Below are 18,371 nucleotides of genomic sequence, written 5' to 3'. Positions count from 1 at the left end.
ACCCAAAACGCTGCGCATAACCACGCACGAATTATCCGGGATTGAGTAGGCACGAAGCGTAGCGTACTAACGATTATGTGGTGCAGAATGCGGATGTTGACGCTTTCAACAAGAAGGTGCTTCAAAAAGAGTCCCATATAAAAAGTGGGTGTGAGTTGATGAGGCTGCCACTATAGTCAATAGTAGAGAGGGGAATTTCGGTTCTGGAATGTTAGTAATGTTGTGAATTGATAGCATGTCGTAAGCATGAATATAATTGATCAAAGTGGAAGAGATTGCAAGGTCGTAGAACCACGGCCAGCTGCATTAAAAGGGATAATGCCTTCATCATCGAAGCTGTCTCTTCTCAGGTCACATTCAGCTCACAGGAAGGCACATGGGCAGTCTGTGGAACATTGGAGAGCGTCGATCTACTGATGACTTTAATCTTCTGGTTTTGATGATTAATCTCGTGAAAGGGATGCACTCTGCTCTTGCCGGAGGCAAACGGCAATGTCGTCATATTGTCTTCGACAACACCACAGAAGCCGCGAGCAATGGCAAATGATCGACAGAAATGCACAAATTGAGCACGTAGAGCGGCAGACGGATGAACTCGACTATCTGCAGTCAATGCTATATCTACTCTTTGACACGAATATCAGCACGCTAAACCCCACAAGGGCAGTGCCTGGTCAGGAAAGAAGTTTAACCGCGGCTTCACTTTTAAACACATAGTGCATGCCTGTTGATCTTGTCAAGCCGTAAAGCCTCTCGATTTCGTATCGCCACATTTTTCACATTCTCCACATTCTCAGTACAAAAGTACTCATCGACCGCGGAGTCAGAAAAGTACATTCAGTTTGAGTTGTATCTAAGAAACGCTACACCGTCTGACACGGAAGCCTTGCGCACTAACAAAAAGTATAATCACTGTAAGAGGTTTCTTCCTTAATATGTAATTGTGACTGAAATTGAGCGCCTCTTTAGATCCTGACCGAGTCCTCCGCACCTTCACTCGTTCTCTCGATGCACATGAGATAAGCTAATTGAGCTACGTAGCCAGTGCAGGAGCCCGGTTTCTGAGCCCGATAAACGGAACGGCTCTCGTTGCTGAAAGATAATGTTTGCAATGCCAACGCTCTTTGCCAGAATGATAGGCATCTGACGCGGCATTGGTGCGAAGCAATCCGGATCCCAACGAAAAAAAAAAAAAGAAGTTATAGGCTTTCAACGTAGTTAAACCGAGTAGGCGTGCGAAAGCATGTGTTTAGCCTTATCGGCTCATGGTTTTGCTTTTCTGGGTCGGCGGCATATCTGGCGACGATATTAGACTCACGATAAGCTGTGATTGAGGTTAAGCAGATCTGATCTCATCCGATCTGTTCGCGCCGCAGACCGAAGTTGACGAAAACGTAGGTGTGCAATGCACAGCGTAAGAGGGTGTTGTAGTTTAACACGAGGCGGCTTAGCTGCGGGGATAGCATGGTCTTTCATGGTATTTATTCTACATGGTTATGTACAGAAAGTATGTATATACCATGAAAGAGAAAAAACGCAGGGATAGGCTAGTGCTCTTGTGGAGTGGCCGGCGAAGTTGATCTGTTGGCACCGTCGAGAGTTCGAATCCCAGTAGCATCGGTATTTGTTTTATTTATTCAAAGGCAAGGGCAAGGCTCCAGTGTTAGTTTCCCTTTTGCATCTTTAGTCGCTAAGTAGTGTTTGCGCTCTAAATATTCCAGTCGCTTACCCTCAAGATACAAAGAGTGATCAGCGAAAGCTGGTGAGCAAAATGATTAAAAAGACGACTTGTGCGACTGCCCCTTTAACTGAACCTCTTTTCCTCTGCCACTTAACTGTGACTAAGCGCATATCGAACCAGTGGGTTATGAATGATTCAGCGCACCCGTATTTTAGGAGAGAACTGTACCATGCGTAACGGCCCGGGAGAAGGTACGGCTTGAATTAGGTTTTCCAGGTTTTATCTCGCCGGGAAGCAGTGTCCATGGAGATGCTGTGCACCCTCACCGGTCCAGCTTTTTACATAGTGATAGTACTGAACGCAAAGATAATATATTCTAACGTATTAAATAAAAAAAAATCACGAATATGAAATACTTGTTGGTTATTTCTGAGCATATTATGAGGCAATAATGTCATCTTCTTCCGCCAGGAGCTCTCGGGAGCGTAACTTTTCGCCCTCGGTTCATTCTTCATATTTGTACTTTCATGCATGCTTCCCATTGAGTTCATTTTCAGTCATGACCCTAATGAAAAAAGCTGTATGATGCAATAACCTCATACAGGCTTTATCCTCTATTTCTGGCATTGACTACGCAAGTATGCTAGGGTTATTTCAATTGAAGATCTCTGAATAAGCAGCACGCGTCGTCTGAGGAGCAGAAAAGCCAGTGTCACTGAACAGAAAGTCCACCAACTGCTGTCAAGAGTAGGAAAACGCAGGCTAGACGTTCACTGACAGCTACCTGGACTCCATGTTTTGGCGGAGTCAAGCAGTGGTCGACGGAGAGAGCTCGCGTCCGAAGTACTGACGGCCTTAGCTAATGTGAAAAGACATTTTTGAACAGTTTGCCAAATTTTGTAATAAAAATCACCCACTATACTCGATACCTTCAAGCTGCCCAGGAAGCAGTCCTTCAGTATTTTTGTTACGGGATCGAACTGTGGCTTAATGCGATGATAAATATTTGTTGCTTTAGCCTAAAACGTCAGACATGGTTCACCACTCTCGTGCGTTAGCTTTAGTGCGGTAAAGAAAGTTAAATTCGGAACATTTAAATATCATATCTTTTGTTCACTAGAGTACATATTTGACTGTGTTACAGAACGGGGTATCTGCATGGGGCGACCGAACAAACGACGGCGACAATGACACAAAAAAAAGAGGAACTATAGTTAATAAAACTAGTGCTGCAAAATCTTTAATATAGTACTATTGAAAACTGTCACCAAACTTATGATGCGCGCTTACCAATACTCAGCCGCATATGGCGAAAAAAGACGTAATGCTAGAAAGAAAAGGCATGGAGGCTTAACCCGTCACTGCAATCCTCATCGATTTTCACTTGCAACGAGAATTTAGAAAAGAAAAACAGGACTTATATATCGAGAACAGGACGTGGAGAACAATATATGAACCACTTATGGGTTCAAATTGTCCAAACACGATGATAAGAAGCAAGTTCAATGTCAGGAAGCTTGAGCCCATAGCAAGGGCTCATATTTTCCACCCTAAGATTTTGCCGAGCAAATCGCTTTAACAGAGTTGTAAAAACACGGTGCATGAAATAAATTCATAAAGCCTTTTATATCAGCCTGGCCCAATGGCCGTGGTACGCCGCAAAAATCCGTGCCCAGTTTTTTTTTTCCTTTCATCATCATCATCATCATCATCATTTATTGAACCCTTAAAGATCCCGTCTGGGACATTACATAAGGGGGGGGGGGGAAGACAGTGATGTGAAACAGTCATACAAAAGCATATAAGCATAAAAAGCATAACAAAAGAACAAAAAATAACAAGAATAACAAATTCGTCAATTTTTCTAACTGCAAAGCACTGTGCGAGAACTACAACCAAGCGCGCCTTGCCAGGCCTCCAGCCAACCAAGCACTAACAAAAAAAAAAGGCGAAGAAAAATCACTGCATAACAAAAATTCTATCTCATTGTCCCTGCCTTGTTTCCCTTCTATTTTCTCCCTCTCGCATGACCCGCTATCCCCGACCGCACGTTGTGATCCGCGGCAGCAGCGTACGCCGCAAGGTTCTATCGTTTCTCGAAGCTCGCGGTCGTGCCTAGAGGAACCAAGGCACGTTCCTTCCGGCGTGTGACGAGGAGGCGCACAAAGAGAAATTTGAATGCATGCGACACAGAGATCAGCGGGTGCTGAGGGAGTACGCCGGGAGAGGAGGGAAGGCCTGGGGATGTTCGGGACAGTACGGGGGAGGTGAGTGCGGGAGAAGAAGACAACTCTCGGGGAACCGAGAACCAGCGACAACAAAGCTTCCCCTGAGGTGTCGCGGCTGCCTGAATGCAAACGTGACGCGCCGTTGATTCGGCGCCGCTGCTGGCGTCTCGTTGTCGCACCACGGGCCCCTTCCATTCCCCCGCGCTCGGGGATAGCGTTCGTGTCATTGTTCGACGTAGCTTGCTGTTCACTGACTCTTTCGCTTCCGCGTTCGTTTGCGGGTATCGAAGAGGACCTGAAAAGACGAGGCACGCGGGAAACGCGCTCCCTCTGTCGCTTGCTGGTATCACCGAGGAAGAATCCCCGTGTCGACGCTGCGTAGGCTGTGACTTGCACGCTCTTTGCGCGCAGCTGCTTCTTCGCGAGATCAAGGACGTGAAGGGAATGGCGGGTAGTACGGCTGACGAGGCTGCTGCCCCCCCTTGTGGCGAAGACTGCAGCGGCAACAGTGCCGCGGGGAAGTAAAAGCGAGAACGTGCCTTAGTGCAAGCGCGCCTTGGCTGACGGTAGCGTCGGATCGCCTACGGCGGGTGAAGCCAGAGTAGCGGTCTAAGGAAGAAAACACATTTCGTTACTGTGTAATTGAAAGCCCAAGTTTAATATCTCAAACATGACTAATTTTACTTTGAACTTCAGAGGGGAACGCCTATGCGCGATTTGGAAATTTTGGCATTTTAAGAATATAATTCCCTCCTTCATTTCCCCCACAAAAAGCCGTGGTCCTTGCATAATATGTACACAGCTATATTGAGCTCAGTGAAACGAAAATGTCAAAGAAGAACGAACATATAAGCATAAGCATCAGTAATATCGAAACCAGATACGAGTAAAAAGTTTGTGTAAATTGGCCGAGCAGAGAGTAGGCGTTAATGGAATGCTTCAGTATGTCTTACATGAAAATTAAATACCTCTATTGCAACTGGATGCGCCATTTGATGATGGCGTATCCCCTTAGACGAATAACTGCTAAAACAGCGCCTATCATGTAAATTTAGAAGTACTACCTTAGTAAGGAACTGAGGATGTCCAGAAATTCACTCTGCCCGTAGTTTGCAGCCAGCACTGAACACTACGTGCATAGACAGATAATCCTTTCCGGGAGACCCCTTATCTCTCTCTGGTGGTATTTGTTGACGTGCAGTGCGTATGAGACAACGCTTTTTGGGTCAACGTTATATCTGCTTTTTTTTTTATAATAGGAACAAGTAAATGAGCTGTGAGGGAGCCTTATTCTGAACTATCTGTATTCGCCGATGAAGATCCTCAATATACTCCGAACCCTACTCAGAAGATATGAGATCATGAGTTTCGGGTTTGGCAGCTTTAGTCAAATGAGCATCGAATTGTGCATTTCGGATGATAGTGCTTATTTGCGAATATATATGTTTCCTAATGCAGTCGTGACGAACGGCAAGGTTGTTAAGTACGTCCCCTTTTTTTACGGCACTCTACATGCTTGCTGCCAGTGGCAAGCAGCACAGCGCACCAGGGCACTTTTTTTGTTTTGCTCAGTTTACTGCGAAGGCCCTATGAAGGAACGTGTGCGGTGTTTGCGGATTGTCTTTTCCCAAAAGCTCTGTAATATTGGCGACCGTGAGAAAGTGGTGGCATGGGCGGGTGCATCCGGTAAACGATGGCAACGCCACCCCTGCTGTTTCTTAAAGCTTTAGTTGGCTTGCTGAATTCCTTCTTCAGAGACTGGAGATGACTGCTGGTAGCTCTGCGTACTTTGAGGAGACGCGAGGCCCCATGGTGTCTCAAAGCGGAAGCCACGGTGGTTCGAAGCAATCGCATAGTGTCAGAGGAACGCCACACTGCTCATGGCTTGCAACGCATCTGCAGTGCGCGGCTACGATGCGTGTTGGGGCGCACGTTCTGCGCTCTCTTAGTAACGTTTGGCCTCTCTCACTTGTGCCAACAGGCAGCAACGGGCCTGCTGCGCCTAAAGGTGACCATAAGGTTCTGACGCAAGCACTAGGCGAACAGTCGGCTTGATTGCCGGCATCCTGCGTCCGGTCGCCGAGAAGTTGTCTAGTGCGATGGATCTCCCGGGAAGTTCAGCGATCGACAAGCTCCCCGTCTGCTTCTGAAGGCGGTTGCGCACCTAGACGGTTTTGCCGGCCAGAACAACAATCTCGGATGTGGTAATAAGGGGTGGAGGGGTGAATCGTCTTCATAACGTCATCGAACTTGTAGATCACTTCAGGAGAGAGCACTGTACGATGTGAAGGTATTTCAGCGTTGAGAAGTGGTGCGCCGAGGATCGAACACGGCCTCTACTTGTGCGAACCACACGGATGGGTTCCAAGGCCAAAATGACTGCATATAAGCGAGAACACTGCCGATGTCCCGCGGAGCCTGTTCAAGAGCTGGAAGAGATGGAAAGGTGTGCTGACGTGAAAGAAGTGAAACTTTTGGTTTATGTTAGGAAGGCGTACTTGGTCAAGGACGCTTACTTTCCTACCGTTCCAGGAACTAAAAGTTTACGTTGTGTTTCCAAGTCAAAAACCTAAATAAGAAAAACGCTGGAATGTTTCACTTGGAAGTGCAGGAAACAAAAAAAAAGTTGCAGCTTGGTTGCAAACTATCGGTTGTGAAGGCGCGAATCAATGATTTCAAAATTTGTTTTGTATATTTAGGAAAATTTTTCTCAGGAAGTCTCTTGGAATGTTACGAGAACAGTAATGCTCAATTTTTATTCCGTTGCGGCAATTTTTTGAATAGGACCTTCTCTATCTCTCCGTAGTTTGCGCTTTAAGGACTGTGCCAGAATAAGGGCACTCATTCTGTTTCCCGAACTTGTCCTATTTGATCAGTCTAGGAGGCACTAAACGATCGCTATTAACCACTGTCTCTTCTGAAAACCCAGCGGTGTGTCATGCAGATGCTGAATACATATCACATAAAAAAGGCACGATGTCCTGTTCAGCCCCGATGAAATGAAAAAATAAAAATTTAATCTCTAAAAAAATTAGTAGAGGGTAAAGCAACAAAATACTTCTGACCTCAAGGAAAAAATGAACCTAAGTTTGCGCCTCTTTTCTCCTTATTGTTATTTCAACCTGCATCCTGCATACATTAGCGTAGCTCTAGCAACGCCGAGGGCCTCGAGTTGCTTTGGTACTACATGTTAATAAACTTGTAATCAAGAGCACTGGAACCCTTCTTTCCATTGAAAACTGCATCTACGCCTCATCTGGGAAGCTGACGATGTGAACATTGGTATGCAATATGACTAGTTTTTGTAATGATGCCGTGCCCAACTACTGCCGACTGCGGTGTCGTCACCTAGCGCGCAAATGTTGTTTAATGTAACAGAAATAACCTCTCACTTTTCTTGCCCGGTGTGTCGTTACACACACCGTTTCACTGTGGCTAGTGCCAACTACACGTAGGTAGCAAAATGAGAAAATTGCTGCTTGTATACAGCATACTTCAGATATGATGTAAAAGCAATCTGCTGTTTCTTTTATATTATGATTTAGATCTAAAAGTAGAAATCGAAGCTCTGGAGTTATTCAAGACATCCACATACAGGGTACTTGTCCTTGTACTTTTTTGCGTCGATATCGCAAAATTTAAATGTCAGTTGCCCGAACAAGCTTCTCAGTAACACTCCTATTTAACTTCCACTTGTTGCGCAGTTTTCGCACTCCCATTATTTCAGAAGCATCTTCAGTCCAAATGTTTGGCACGCCAGACATATTTTAGGCCACTGGATGGCTCTGAGCCGAAAGTCTACGTTAATTAGGCTCAGTAATATAAATAAGAAAAATAGAGCCCCGCCCGAACCGGGGAAACACACTACACAGGGAAGTTAAGCTCCTCTCGTGCTGAAGCTTTAGGTTTCCAAACGGCGCCTTATTCCGAGGTTTGGTTTTCTCCACTTCTTTCGAAAAACTGAAAATTATGGTCAATGCAACGAGTTTTTCAAAGCTTGCACTCAAAGGTAGGCAGAAAAGATAAAGTATAATAAGTAGATGCTTTGAACGGAACAGAGGTGCGTTATCTGCCAAGCAAATTTCCCTGTTCTCCTGTCAGTGATGATTTAAGAGTTTTTGAGTGAGACCGTCAATGCTGTTTATTTACTTACCTTTCAACCTTTGTATTCAGTGGGCTAAATTTAACAGAATATTTCAGCTGTGAAAACGGCGTTCGACTGTTGAGCTAAGGGATGCTGGATCGAATAGTGGCCGCCAAAGCCGCATTTCAATGGAAACGAAGTGTAAACGCGCCCATGACCTCAGCGATGTCAATGTACGCAAAAAAAAAAAAAAAATCCGGGCGGTCAAAATTCATTCGGAGCCCTCCACTACGGCGTCTCTCCTAGGCAATCTGCCTCTATGGTAAATTAAACCGTGCATACCACACAGCACTGTTCTGCAAATATTAAAAAACACTGCGAGGTTGGCGTTGAGCGTCTATTACTTTAATGACGGAAAGATCTTCAGAAAATCTGAGCTCCCTTCGACAAGACACAGCCCAGGAAGTATTCCTTTCTTCCTAAATGAGCTGTGTTCTGTGAATAGAGTGAGCAGAAGTTTGCTTTGAAGAAAACAAACTTACTTTTATTTCAGTGCTTAAGAAATAATTTCTAAGTTCTTGACTGCATGAACAGATCGCCAGTGTGGCTCAAATATGAACGAATATTGCCGGGATATATCTGTAAAGCCAAATGGAAAGACATCTGCCTTCCAGACACCTATTACGTATTCCATGAATAGCAACTGTATTGAACTAACCCCTACAGCCGTTCCAGTCTAGGAATGCAGGACGCAATTGCTTTTTCTTTTTTGCCCTTCAAGAGCAACCAGCTGCTACAAGGTGCTGAAAAATCTGCGATGTTTTAAGGCATGCAGAAAGAAGCGAGAATGAAAACAAAATAAAAACTTAACTCATTCTACAGCTGCAAGAATGGCAGCGGAAAATAAAAGTAGCGTGCATGCTGCAAATGCAAGTATCAGAAACTCACGAAGTGAGAAATATAGAAGAGCATTCGAAGCGTTCATGAGCCGAAGAGAAGAAAGGAGCGAAATTTCAGGCGACTACGAATAGAAGGAAAGCTAAAGCTGACACTAAAAAAAGAGAGAAATAGGCTGAAGAAAGGGAAAAAGTTTAAGGGAAGGTTGTAGGAAACAAGCAGTAGCCGCAAACTGGCTATGACTACGACTAAGGCTAGAGAGGGGTTGAGAAGAAAATTGAGCAATCCTCTTGCATGTACCAACCTCGCTCTCGTCTGGTAAATGCGAAATGGTCGTAGGAGTCGACAGCGACTGCTCTTCCTGTGTTGGGATAGCAAGAAGATGTGACGAAACACCGTGAGATGACGTGAACGAAATGCACCACAGAAACATCGGTGTACCGACAATGCACTGGCGAAGTATGCTTCACCTATCACATACAATTTGAGGCCCTGATTCCTGAGCATTGCACTGCATACTGCATTGCACTGCATCTCCATAATCCGCGGTTATTGCTATTCAAGTAAATGCACCTTAATGGAGACACATGCGGGTACCTTGTTCGAAAATAACAGTTAAGCTGGCCGATGCGATTTTGTGGAATTGTAAGGTGTAAAAAAGCCTAGATCTTTCCAGTTGTGCGGAAAACATCAGCTAGTGTTATTTTAGTTTACCACAGAAACCGCTGCATCTCCTGTCGTGGTATGATGAACTATCACCATTTTCCTCCTCAGCCTTTTTAAACGAAGCGCCTCCAATCTTGGTTCATTTACTCACAATGATACCTTTGTTTAAGACTTTTGATCTAGATTCAGTTAAGTCACCTTGGTAGTTACGTGCAAGTTTACATCAATTACGTTTGTCAGAGAACAGATGCCAATAAGCGCGTGAGAACTAAGTTATGCCATGCTTTAAAAAAAAAAAAAACTGGTCACATGGCCCATTATATTAAAGTGACTGAAAGCACCAGTAATTGAAACTGCCCGTGGAATCAAGAAAGAAAAAGCTGACGACGCTTTACTCGTGCAAAGCTACACCCTCTATTGATATAAGGTGCACTGAAGAAATCCTAAGAATTTCAACAACAATCTCATTTGCTTATTATATGCGCCAAAATTTCAGCCCCTGGACGGGCGAACCTGTAGCGTGTGCCTCGTAATCAGTAGAAGTTGGATGTTGCTTGTTTCGAAGCTTTCGACTAGGAACATTCTGTGGTGTAAAGCGCATGACATTGCCCCGGCCATTAGTTGGCTGCGGCTTTTCTAAGAAAAAAGAAAATGCCGCAAACTAGTTTTCAATGAAAAGCAAGTGATGGTCAGTAACCAGGCTAAGGAGGCGCTAAAAATCGCATAAGCGCTGTCCTTCTGACTTAGAGGGTGAATTCTGACAAGAGAGGTGGAATTTGTGTGTAGCCAGTCTTCTTTAGTTGCAACAGCCAATGGTGCTTTTGCGCTATGGTACTGACTTGAGTCCCCGACTACCCACATGTCTACATGAATGTCAGCAAAAAGAGTACTCATAAACGTAATATCCTGTGGTAGCTATATGTACAATTAAGGATTAGAGACTGAACCGCGTAGGAGAATGCAGGAGCCAGCGGACGCAGGGAAGGCGAATGAATAACGCCTGAGGATTAGATTTACTCTTCCAAGTGAATAACAATTTACACTCCAGGAATAAATTCAACCATAGATACATTTTAAAAGGTTTGTTTGTGTATGTGTATGTGCGCGTGTGTGCGCGTATGCGCGCATGCTTGCGTATAGGAGTGGGTGTATGTGTGCCTGCGTGTGTGTTCCGCTTCTTACGAATTGACATCTCTGTCAAGCCCTCAGCGGTAACCTGTCTGTGGTAATTCTTCTAAGAAATATTTTTTAACACGTTAACTATGTTAGTCTTCTTATTATTTTCCTGCATTTTCGCACAAAAATGGAAGAAAGACCCCTCGAATAAGATCAGCTTTGATGCCAAGATTTTATTACCAGTTAGCATTAGACGTAAGTGGCATGTGCACATCTATGCGCCCTATTTCCTTACTTACTTAATATCTCTTAGCAGTGCAATGCTACTTCGCAGGTTATCGCATTCGAAGATTAAACAATGTTTTTCCAGTCACATGTACCTTTTCGCTCAGGTTGACAGCCTTACAGAACAAACGCTCGCATAGGAGGAGACAATTCACCGTACTAACAACGCATCCCCAGCATACCAAACTTGTGCGACAGCTGCGGTCAAACTCAAACACCTCGAATGAATGTGTCCCTAAATGAAGGCGGCCACCAATGTTACAACTCTCGCTTTGTCCAGACCTCAAAATAAGTTTTGACTTTTTGTCGAGTTCTAGGCGAATCGTCAGACACGGAGGCCTGCAATCGATCCTCTGCGGCGCGTTAAGGGGAGCACGCGGGGAAGGGTGTCGACTGGAATGCGGCCCAGGCAGTGGTGGAGATGAAAGACACGGCGTTAACGAAGATTCTTTAGACGAACGCCGCATAAAGGGCGAGAGGGCAGAGGGGAGGAGACGCAAGTCGAAAAGAGTTTGGCCCGATTGCCGGAGTTTCCCTCGTTTCGGCTCCTCTGCTAACACCCCTTAGTGCCTTCCACGCGCCTTTGAGAGGCCCCCGGTCGATATCGTTCCCACTCACTGCCGCTCGTGAGCCGCTTAAGCCCTCGGCCCCAGAGCGGATCGAAACTGTCACAGTCTTTTCCACGCACAGGGCCTCCGGAGTTTTGAGAGCCGAAGAAGAAAACTTGACGGCAGCGCCCGTAGAACGTTTGAGGTCACTCTAAAGCCGCCCTCGGGGCTTCCGGACCTCTCCTCGCCTTTGTTTGTCTTACCTTGATGACCCGTCAAAACTGGCGTTCTTAGGAAAGCACAGCCCCGCACTGACCACCGCTGAGATGTTCGAATCTCTCGCTGTACAATTAAAAGTGTGGTGGACTGGTGGACGCGGGTCTCGAGCATAAGCTTCAGGGGTGGTGTGGGCTCTCGGAAAGTCGGGATGAATGCACTTCACCGTGGATGCGTCATCGAAAGGGCTTATTCGAACGCATTAAGACCATTACATGTAAACTTCAATGCCTGGACATCTGCAAACAGCACCGCTATGACAGGCTTCACTTTGTTCGCATTCGAGAAAATAATTTACTTTTATTTTCTTCAGCAACTTCGAACTAGTACAGAGACCATGCCTTCGGAGTAAAAGTATCAGAAGGAATAAAACTGTGCTTCTCCCTGACACCTCGGCTTCGCAGCAGGTGCAATACTAAAAAAAAAGAAAGGGGTCCTCTTTCGTATTGCTTGCAACTGCAAATACAATGCGCCAAGTCTTCGCATATCTCATGGAACAGCATAATAACCATTTTTGTTGTTTGTTTCCGCGTATGTTTGCGACCAATACTGCACTAATGATTGCCCGGCCCTAGTGTGTTTCGCTATGGCTTGTGGAAAAATGGATACATTTAAAACACTATGTATATTTCATTTTCGTTCAAAAAACTCTTACCTGGTTTGCTGCCGCTTCTCAAATTATACTATTCATTTTTGTGCTTCTAATTAGACATGTTTGAATAAGATGAGCACGATTTCGAATTACGCTGCAGTCTCAGTACCACTGTGAATATATAAAATAAGGGTTCGCAGGTTGCGGTTCCCTAAGGGGTGCGCCCAATTTTTCTAGAAAAGGAAGGAAAAACCTAGCGAAAGCATAAAACCACTTACGTAGCTCAAAATCTTTCATCTCAAAAAATAGAAAAAAAGCCCATCTCTAATATCCGCATGCTTCACTGCAGCCAAAAAAGTTATCCCATCTTCTCCACTATTTTTTTTCTGGCGCATTTCATGTTAACGATCGTTTAAGTGCAGCTTGAAGGCTGTGGCTCAGTGCCTGCGCTCTGTCGTGATAAGTACAGGTTCCCGGCTTCCACCGTGGTTGTGATGATGGTTTTTAGACGGAAGAGCGCGACCATATAGTCACGAAGTGGTCTTCCCGTGAGTGTTCAATAACGCCAGATAGTGAGAACTTACCACAAGCCGCCAACTACGGCCTTCTTCACAGCCTTAGCGTAGCGATGGACATCCAAGTTCAGTAATAGATGGTGGAAAAAACAGCGCAAACTAAGACAGAAAACACAGAACAAGAGGAGAGACACTACAAGCGCTTGTAGTATCTCCCCTCTTGTTCTGTGTTTTCTGTCTTAGTTTGCGCTGTTTTTTCCACCATGAATTCACACCAACTAGCCCAAATGTCTGCTTTGCTTCAGTAATACTTCGTGCAGTACGAAAAATTTGCTAATGCCAATATAGCGCCAGTTGTTATTCTCTGCATGGCAAGAGACCCTAGAAGCAGCAATCCCTTTCACAAGGACAAACTACAGTTGTGGGAGCAACACATCAAGACGAATGTGAAAGGGGACTTTGCTTATGAAAGTCAGTTTGCACTTACGAGTACCTCATTTGTAGTTAGATGGAGATGATATTTATATGGGGCTATAGGGTGAAGGGGTAGGCGAGGATGAAGGTTCAATAGAACAACCAAACTTAACCTAATAGAGTGTGCTGATGAATGGTAGTAAAATAAACACAGAGCAGCGTGCGTATTACCTAAGTTTGCCCCAGGCTGCAATGCTGTACAATACACACCACAGGGGAAAAACTGCAACGCAGCGCCGCCAGAAGGAAAGGAACGTCTAATAAAATTCTTAAATCAGATAATATGGGAGACAGGTAGAAAAATGAAGAGGCAATGAGAGCAATGACGAGCATGAGGAGCAAGATGGCATGCCATGAACGAAGATCGAAAACTCAAAAAGTGAGTCGGCAAACATCCGTGAAAACTGCCACTTCGAAAGCTAGCACAAAGGGTCGGTGTAGGTATTTTCTTGCAATAGGAAGTGAAGAGACGGAACACAGAGGCTCTTCTCCCAGTAAAGCGCGAATACTTTCAGCTGGCTATGCCAGAAAGAGCAAAAGTTAAGAACACGCAGTCAGAGCAGTAAAACGCACTGACGTCAACAGCCTCGTCCCCACCAGCTGTATGCTTCAGCTACCTTCCAGTCGAACTTGTAGCATTGACAGAAGTGCACGACGCGACCCAAGAACTGCTCATACTGGCGACGAGTAAATCGAATAGAAGTCAGTGACGCATAGATGACGTACGTTGCTCCGCCGGTACGCTGAGCCCAAGCGTTAAAAGGACGAAAAATGTAACTCTGGGATGGAGACCCGTGCGCCGAAAACACAGCATAGAAAACCGGAAGGCGTAGGATAGCGGCTGCTTAAAAGACAGGAACGAACGTTCGATACAGACCTAGAGCAAAACAGCTGCCTCCAAGATGTCTGATCCAAGCTCGCCCGTTCTTACTCTCCCGAATTTCTGAGAGGAAAAAAGTAAAGCTCTGAGATAAGCATGCGACAGAGATAGTAAATATGAATGCGGGGCGTCGGACGGCCTGGCGCAGATGAACAAAGAGTCGTGGCATGGCATAGAACGCCGGGCTCCTATTCCAGCTTGTAGCATCTTCGAGCAGCACACCACGTCTCTTTCTAGTCACCCCCTCCCTCCGACCGTCGCCCCCTTCTGCAACATACAAGGCTCTCTTCGAAGCCGAGACCCCCCGCCCCCCTCTTATGCTGCGGAGACATGCCGAGCTGGCGCGTTCTGCGTATCCGACGTCTGGAAATAGCGCATACATATTCGGCAGGAGGGACACAACGACGACGAACGCGACGCAAGCAGGGCCGCCTCGCAGCAAAGCCGCCGTATTCTTCGCGCAGTCCCGCGGCGCCAGCTTGAGGCACGAAGTAGCGGAGGAAAAAACGAAAAACAATCATAAACCGTCCTCGCCGAGAGTGCGGTACGATAACAAAACTAAGATGGGAGGCGATGCGCACGAGTCACTGGTCGCAAATTTGTCCCTGTGTTCTGCCCTGTGCGTGCGTGTGGGTGCTAGGAAGAGAAACGGCTCGGCGCGCACGGGCGTCGCGTTCGTGCCCAATGGCGTGTCGCCACCGGAGCCGTGTTTATTCCGCACCGCGGAGCGGCACGCGGAGCCTCTGCGAGATAAACTGGGCCCGGTGAGGGCGCTGGGGCGCGCTGCTCTGCCGTGCAGTCGCAGTCGGATCTAGAGGGAGAGAACGCGCGTGCCCTCCGCTGGCGGCTTTTTCGCGGCGCAGAAGTGATGCGGGGAATGCGGGAGTCAGCGTATAAGATCCCGAGGGAAAGAAGTCTCTCGTACGACGTTATCCTGCCCGCCGCGATACGGCAGAGAGCGGAGAAGCAGCTTTCGTTCTCCACGCCAGGCGAACGGCTGCTCTTCGGAGATTCGTTGGGGAGTCGCTTTATTTCCTCTGTGACATACAAAAGTCGTGGGGGTGGCTTGTCTTCCATTCCTTTTTATTGTCTTGCGGCCGGGGACAGGAGGGAGAGGGAGAGGGGGTGGCGCGGCATTGCCTATGCAAATGTTGCAAGGGCAAAAATAAAATAAAACGGAAGAGATAAGAATAAAAATTACGAGGAACTTTAGCGGCTAAAGTGCTGAAAGGCGAAAGCCTGAGTGCTGCATCTGCTACGCGATTGTTCACTTCACATTTTGTTGGTGCATTAATTGCTAATTAAGGACGCTTAAGCTTCGCCTTTAGGAGTGGAACGCGACAGCGTGTTGTAGCGCTGCCACGGAGTCCATTGAACGCCACCACCCGTTCGGCGCGATGCCTTGCCCTTCGAACGCAACACTTTTTAAGGAAAGGAAATGGCGCAGTAATTCTCTGTCGTATCGGTGGGCACCTGAGCCGCACTGTACAGGAAGGGAGGAAGTGGAGTGAAAGAAGAAAGAGGGGCCGTAATGTAGAAAATGAAAATTGTATTTGAGGAAAGGAAATTACGCATTAACTGTCTCGCATATCTCAGTAGATCTCACTAGTCGAAAATTGTATTTGACGAAAGAGAGTTGCGCAGTAACTGTCTCACATATTTCGGTGGACACCCGTCAAAATTTGGCGCGTGGTGGCATCACGACAATTTGGACCAATCGGAAACGCGGACAAATACGCCTTGCTCGTCAGTAAATTGGTTTTTGAGGAAAGGAAATGTATCTGTCTCTCATATCTTGGTGCACACCTGAACCTCGCTGTAACGGGAAGGGAGGAAGATGGGAGTGAACGAAGACACCGTGTTCACTAGACGCGCCTTTGTTCATTCCAAACCATCGAGCTGGCATGGCGAAGTGGTAGCGTGCTCGACTCGCACTCCGGAGACCGGGGTTCGATTCCCATGCTCGGCCAAATTCTTACTCGGTTTTATTTATTTATCTGGTCTGACTAGAAAGGTTAATTGGACTAATTGGTTAAGTAAGCAATTAACTAAACTCAAACTTACTTGGAGCATCACTATACGATCCCTTTAATTGGTTGCATGGTTAGTACCCAAAGTACAATTGACCCCGTTTGAAATTCGCGCACTGTGACGTTACGACCGTTTCGACCAACTGAAAAGCGTGACATTTTCTGTCGACAGCTCCTGCTTACAACGATGAGGCATTAAAGGCTTCCGCCTTAATACCCCGCTGTAAAGCCGAGCATTCCAACGGGCAACGAACTACCGGTAATTTTTTTTGTCTTGCCTCATCCTTAACGGTACTGTTGCTTAGAGCGTCGTCTTGTACACGCCACTGTAACAGATAAGAACTGAGGGCTGCTGCTTCAAAACAATATTGTTTATTCTGGCGAACGCAGTGTGAGGAGCTCGTGCAGCGTATAAAACGCGATTTTATAATTTTAACATCAGCCAACATCTCAAAGATTTATCCTATGTTTTTCTTTTCCCTTTGTTTTTTTGCTCCTAGAAAGTCACGAGTTTATTTAAACGGTGGAACTTGTCGGGCTAGTTGCCTCATTATAGACGCGAAGAAAGAACTGGGCGAACGAGACAGGGACGGTGAAGAGGCAAAGACGCACACAAATGCGCGCACTAAACAGACGCATCCTTGACAAACGTAAGTTGTAAGGCCTAACGCTCTTAAAAAACTGTCGCAGTGCCATCAATCAGGTTTCAGTCTAGTTTCCGGCAGCAGTATGCACAAAGCGCTTGCAATTACTGGTATATAGGAAGCCATTCCCTTAATAAGACTCTCAAGTGGAATACTAAGCGAAGCTATACTGATTGGTCAAAGTCATGCGATACAAATGTCATTTTAACAAAAAGAGAGTTTATGAGACAGAGAAGCCAGGAAATGCCATACACGCGTGATGATAAGCCCACAGGGATTCCTGGAAATGCACCTGGTAACGTGAATTCGTTCCCGGTCATGACTGGTGCAGCATTTGTCTGACATCGCTATTTCGCCTTCTCTGGACAATTGCCACCGAAATTTGAATAAAGCAACGCAGCGAGTGCAGCCAAGAATGCGAGGTTCTATAATAAAAACATCGCAAATCAGACAACGGATGGAAAGACACGCAACAAACAGGAACTTTGAGCCGCTCGCTCGCATTTGTGCACTTAGCTTGTGTTCACCGTTGTACGCATCGAGTTCGGAGCCGCGAGCTCTCAGCAATATTCACTTCTGGAAGTGGCAGTTCTGAATAGCCGGGGAAGTCTGTTGAACATACATCATAAAAACTGGCATAACGTTCGCCGGTTTCGGGGCCCGTGAATTTGGAAGGATATCGGAAATTTCATTTCTGATTTTTTTTTTCATCAATGCAGCCACCATTCAGCACAGAAAAAGAAAATCGTTGGCAGTGCTGCCGATAAATATTCTATGCGGACGTCAAGCGAAGCTTATTTCTTAGTTTGCTATTTCGCTTTAGTGTTCTTTTACACTGCAATGCGATCTCTTCGACTGCATCGATTTCTTGCCTAAAGGTTTAGCCAGGTCACACAGGTTTTTTTTTTTTGCCCCGTGATAGTTATTCAGGCTAACCAATACGCGATATCGAGAAGGGTGTTTTATTCTTTAGAGATTAGCTATTCAATGCTAAGTCTCTTTGCTAAAATTATTAAATTCTACCACTCCGCGCAAAAAGCAAACTCATGCAAAGTTTGCGTCGACTGAAGATGCGAATTATATTATATCTGTTTTATAACTGCCCACCGCATTCCAAGCGCTTTCTCTGAGCTGATGGCAACATATGAAAGTAAAAAAAAACAGTTCGTTAGAGACCAGGAGCCAGGAGAAAGGCCTGGTTTCTAAATATCATCGCGTTGTAGAAAAAAAATAGTTTATGGCACCCAGGTGACTATAGACTGAAACGCGCGAAAACTAAGATGTTTGCATTTTTAGTAGCTACAGTGGGTGTCGACGGGTGCCGCTCGCTGGGCGAGTTCTTGGTTGGTGCTTGAGCGAAGCGTGAGGAACAGTACATATATTTGCGGGTATCGTGGTGCAAAAAAAAACTTCTCTGGTGGCGTGTTAAGTGAAAATTAAGGCCGCGGGGAGATG

At 45.9% G+C, this 18,371-nt stretch overlaps 1 protein-coding gene across 3 annotated transcripts in view; it reads right to left on the bottom strand.

The window, feature by feature from the left end:
- LOC149340271 (nephrin-like) overlaps positions 1-18,371 on the bottom strand; it is a 382,817-nt gene that overhangs the window by 66,818 nt on the left and 297,628 nt on the right. Inside the window, exon 7 of one of the 3 annotated variants that reach the window (XM_089549015.1) lies at positions 9,195-9,251. The exons of the other annotated variants lie outside the window; for them this stretch is intronic. Coding sequence (XP_089405141.1) covers positions 9,195-9,251 — 57 coding nt within the window. The remainder of the gene's footprint in view (positions 1-9,194; positions 9,252-18,371) is intronic. 3 annotated transcript variants of the gene reach the window in all.

Source organism: Amblyomma mixtum, chromosome 6 (genome assembly GCF_055824585.1).
Source record: "Amblyomma mixtum isolate Tamu chromosome 6, ASM5582458v1, whole genome shotgun sequence".
In the NCBI taxonomy this organism is placed as follows: domain Eukaryota; kingdom Metazoa; phylum Arthropoda; class Arachnida; order Ixodida; family Ixodidae; genus Amblyomma; species Amblyomma mixtum.
The sequence above is the reverse complement of the archived record's forward strand: the minus strand, read 5'-3'. Positions and strand labels throughout refer to the sequence as shown.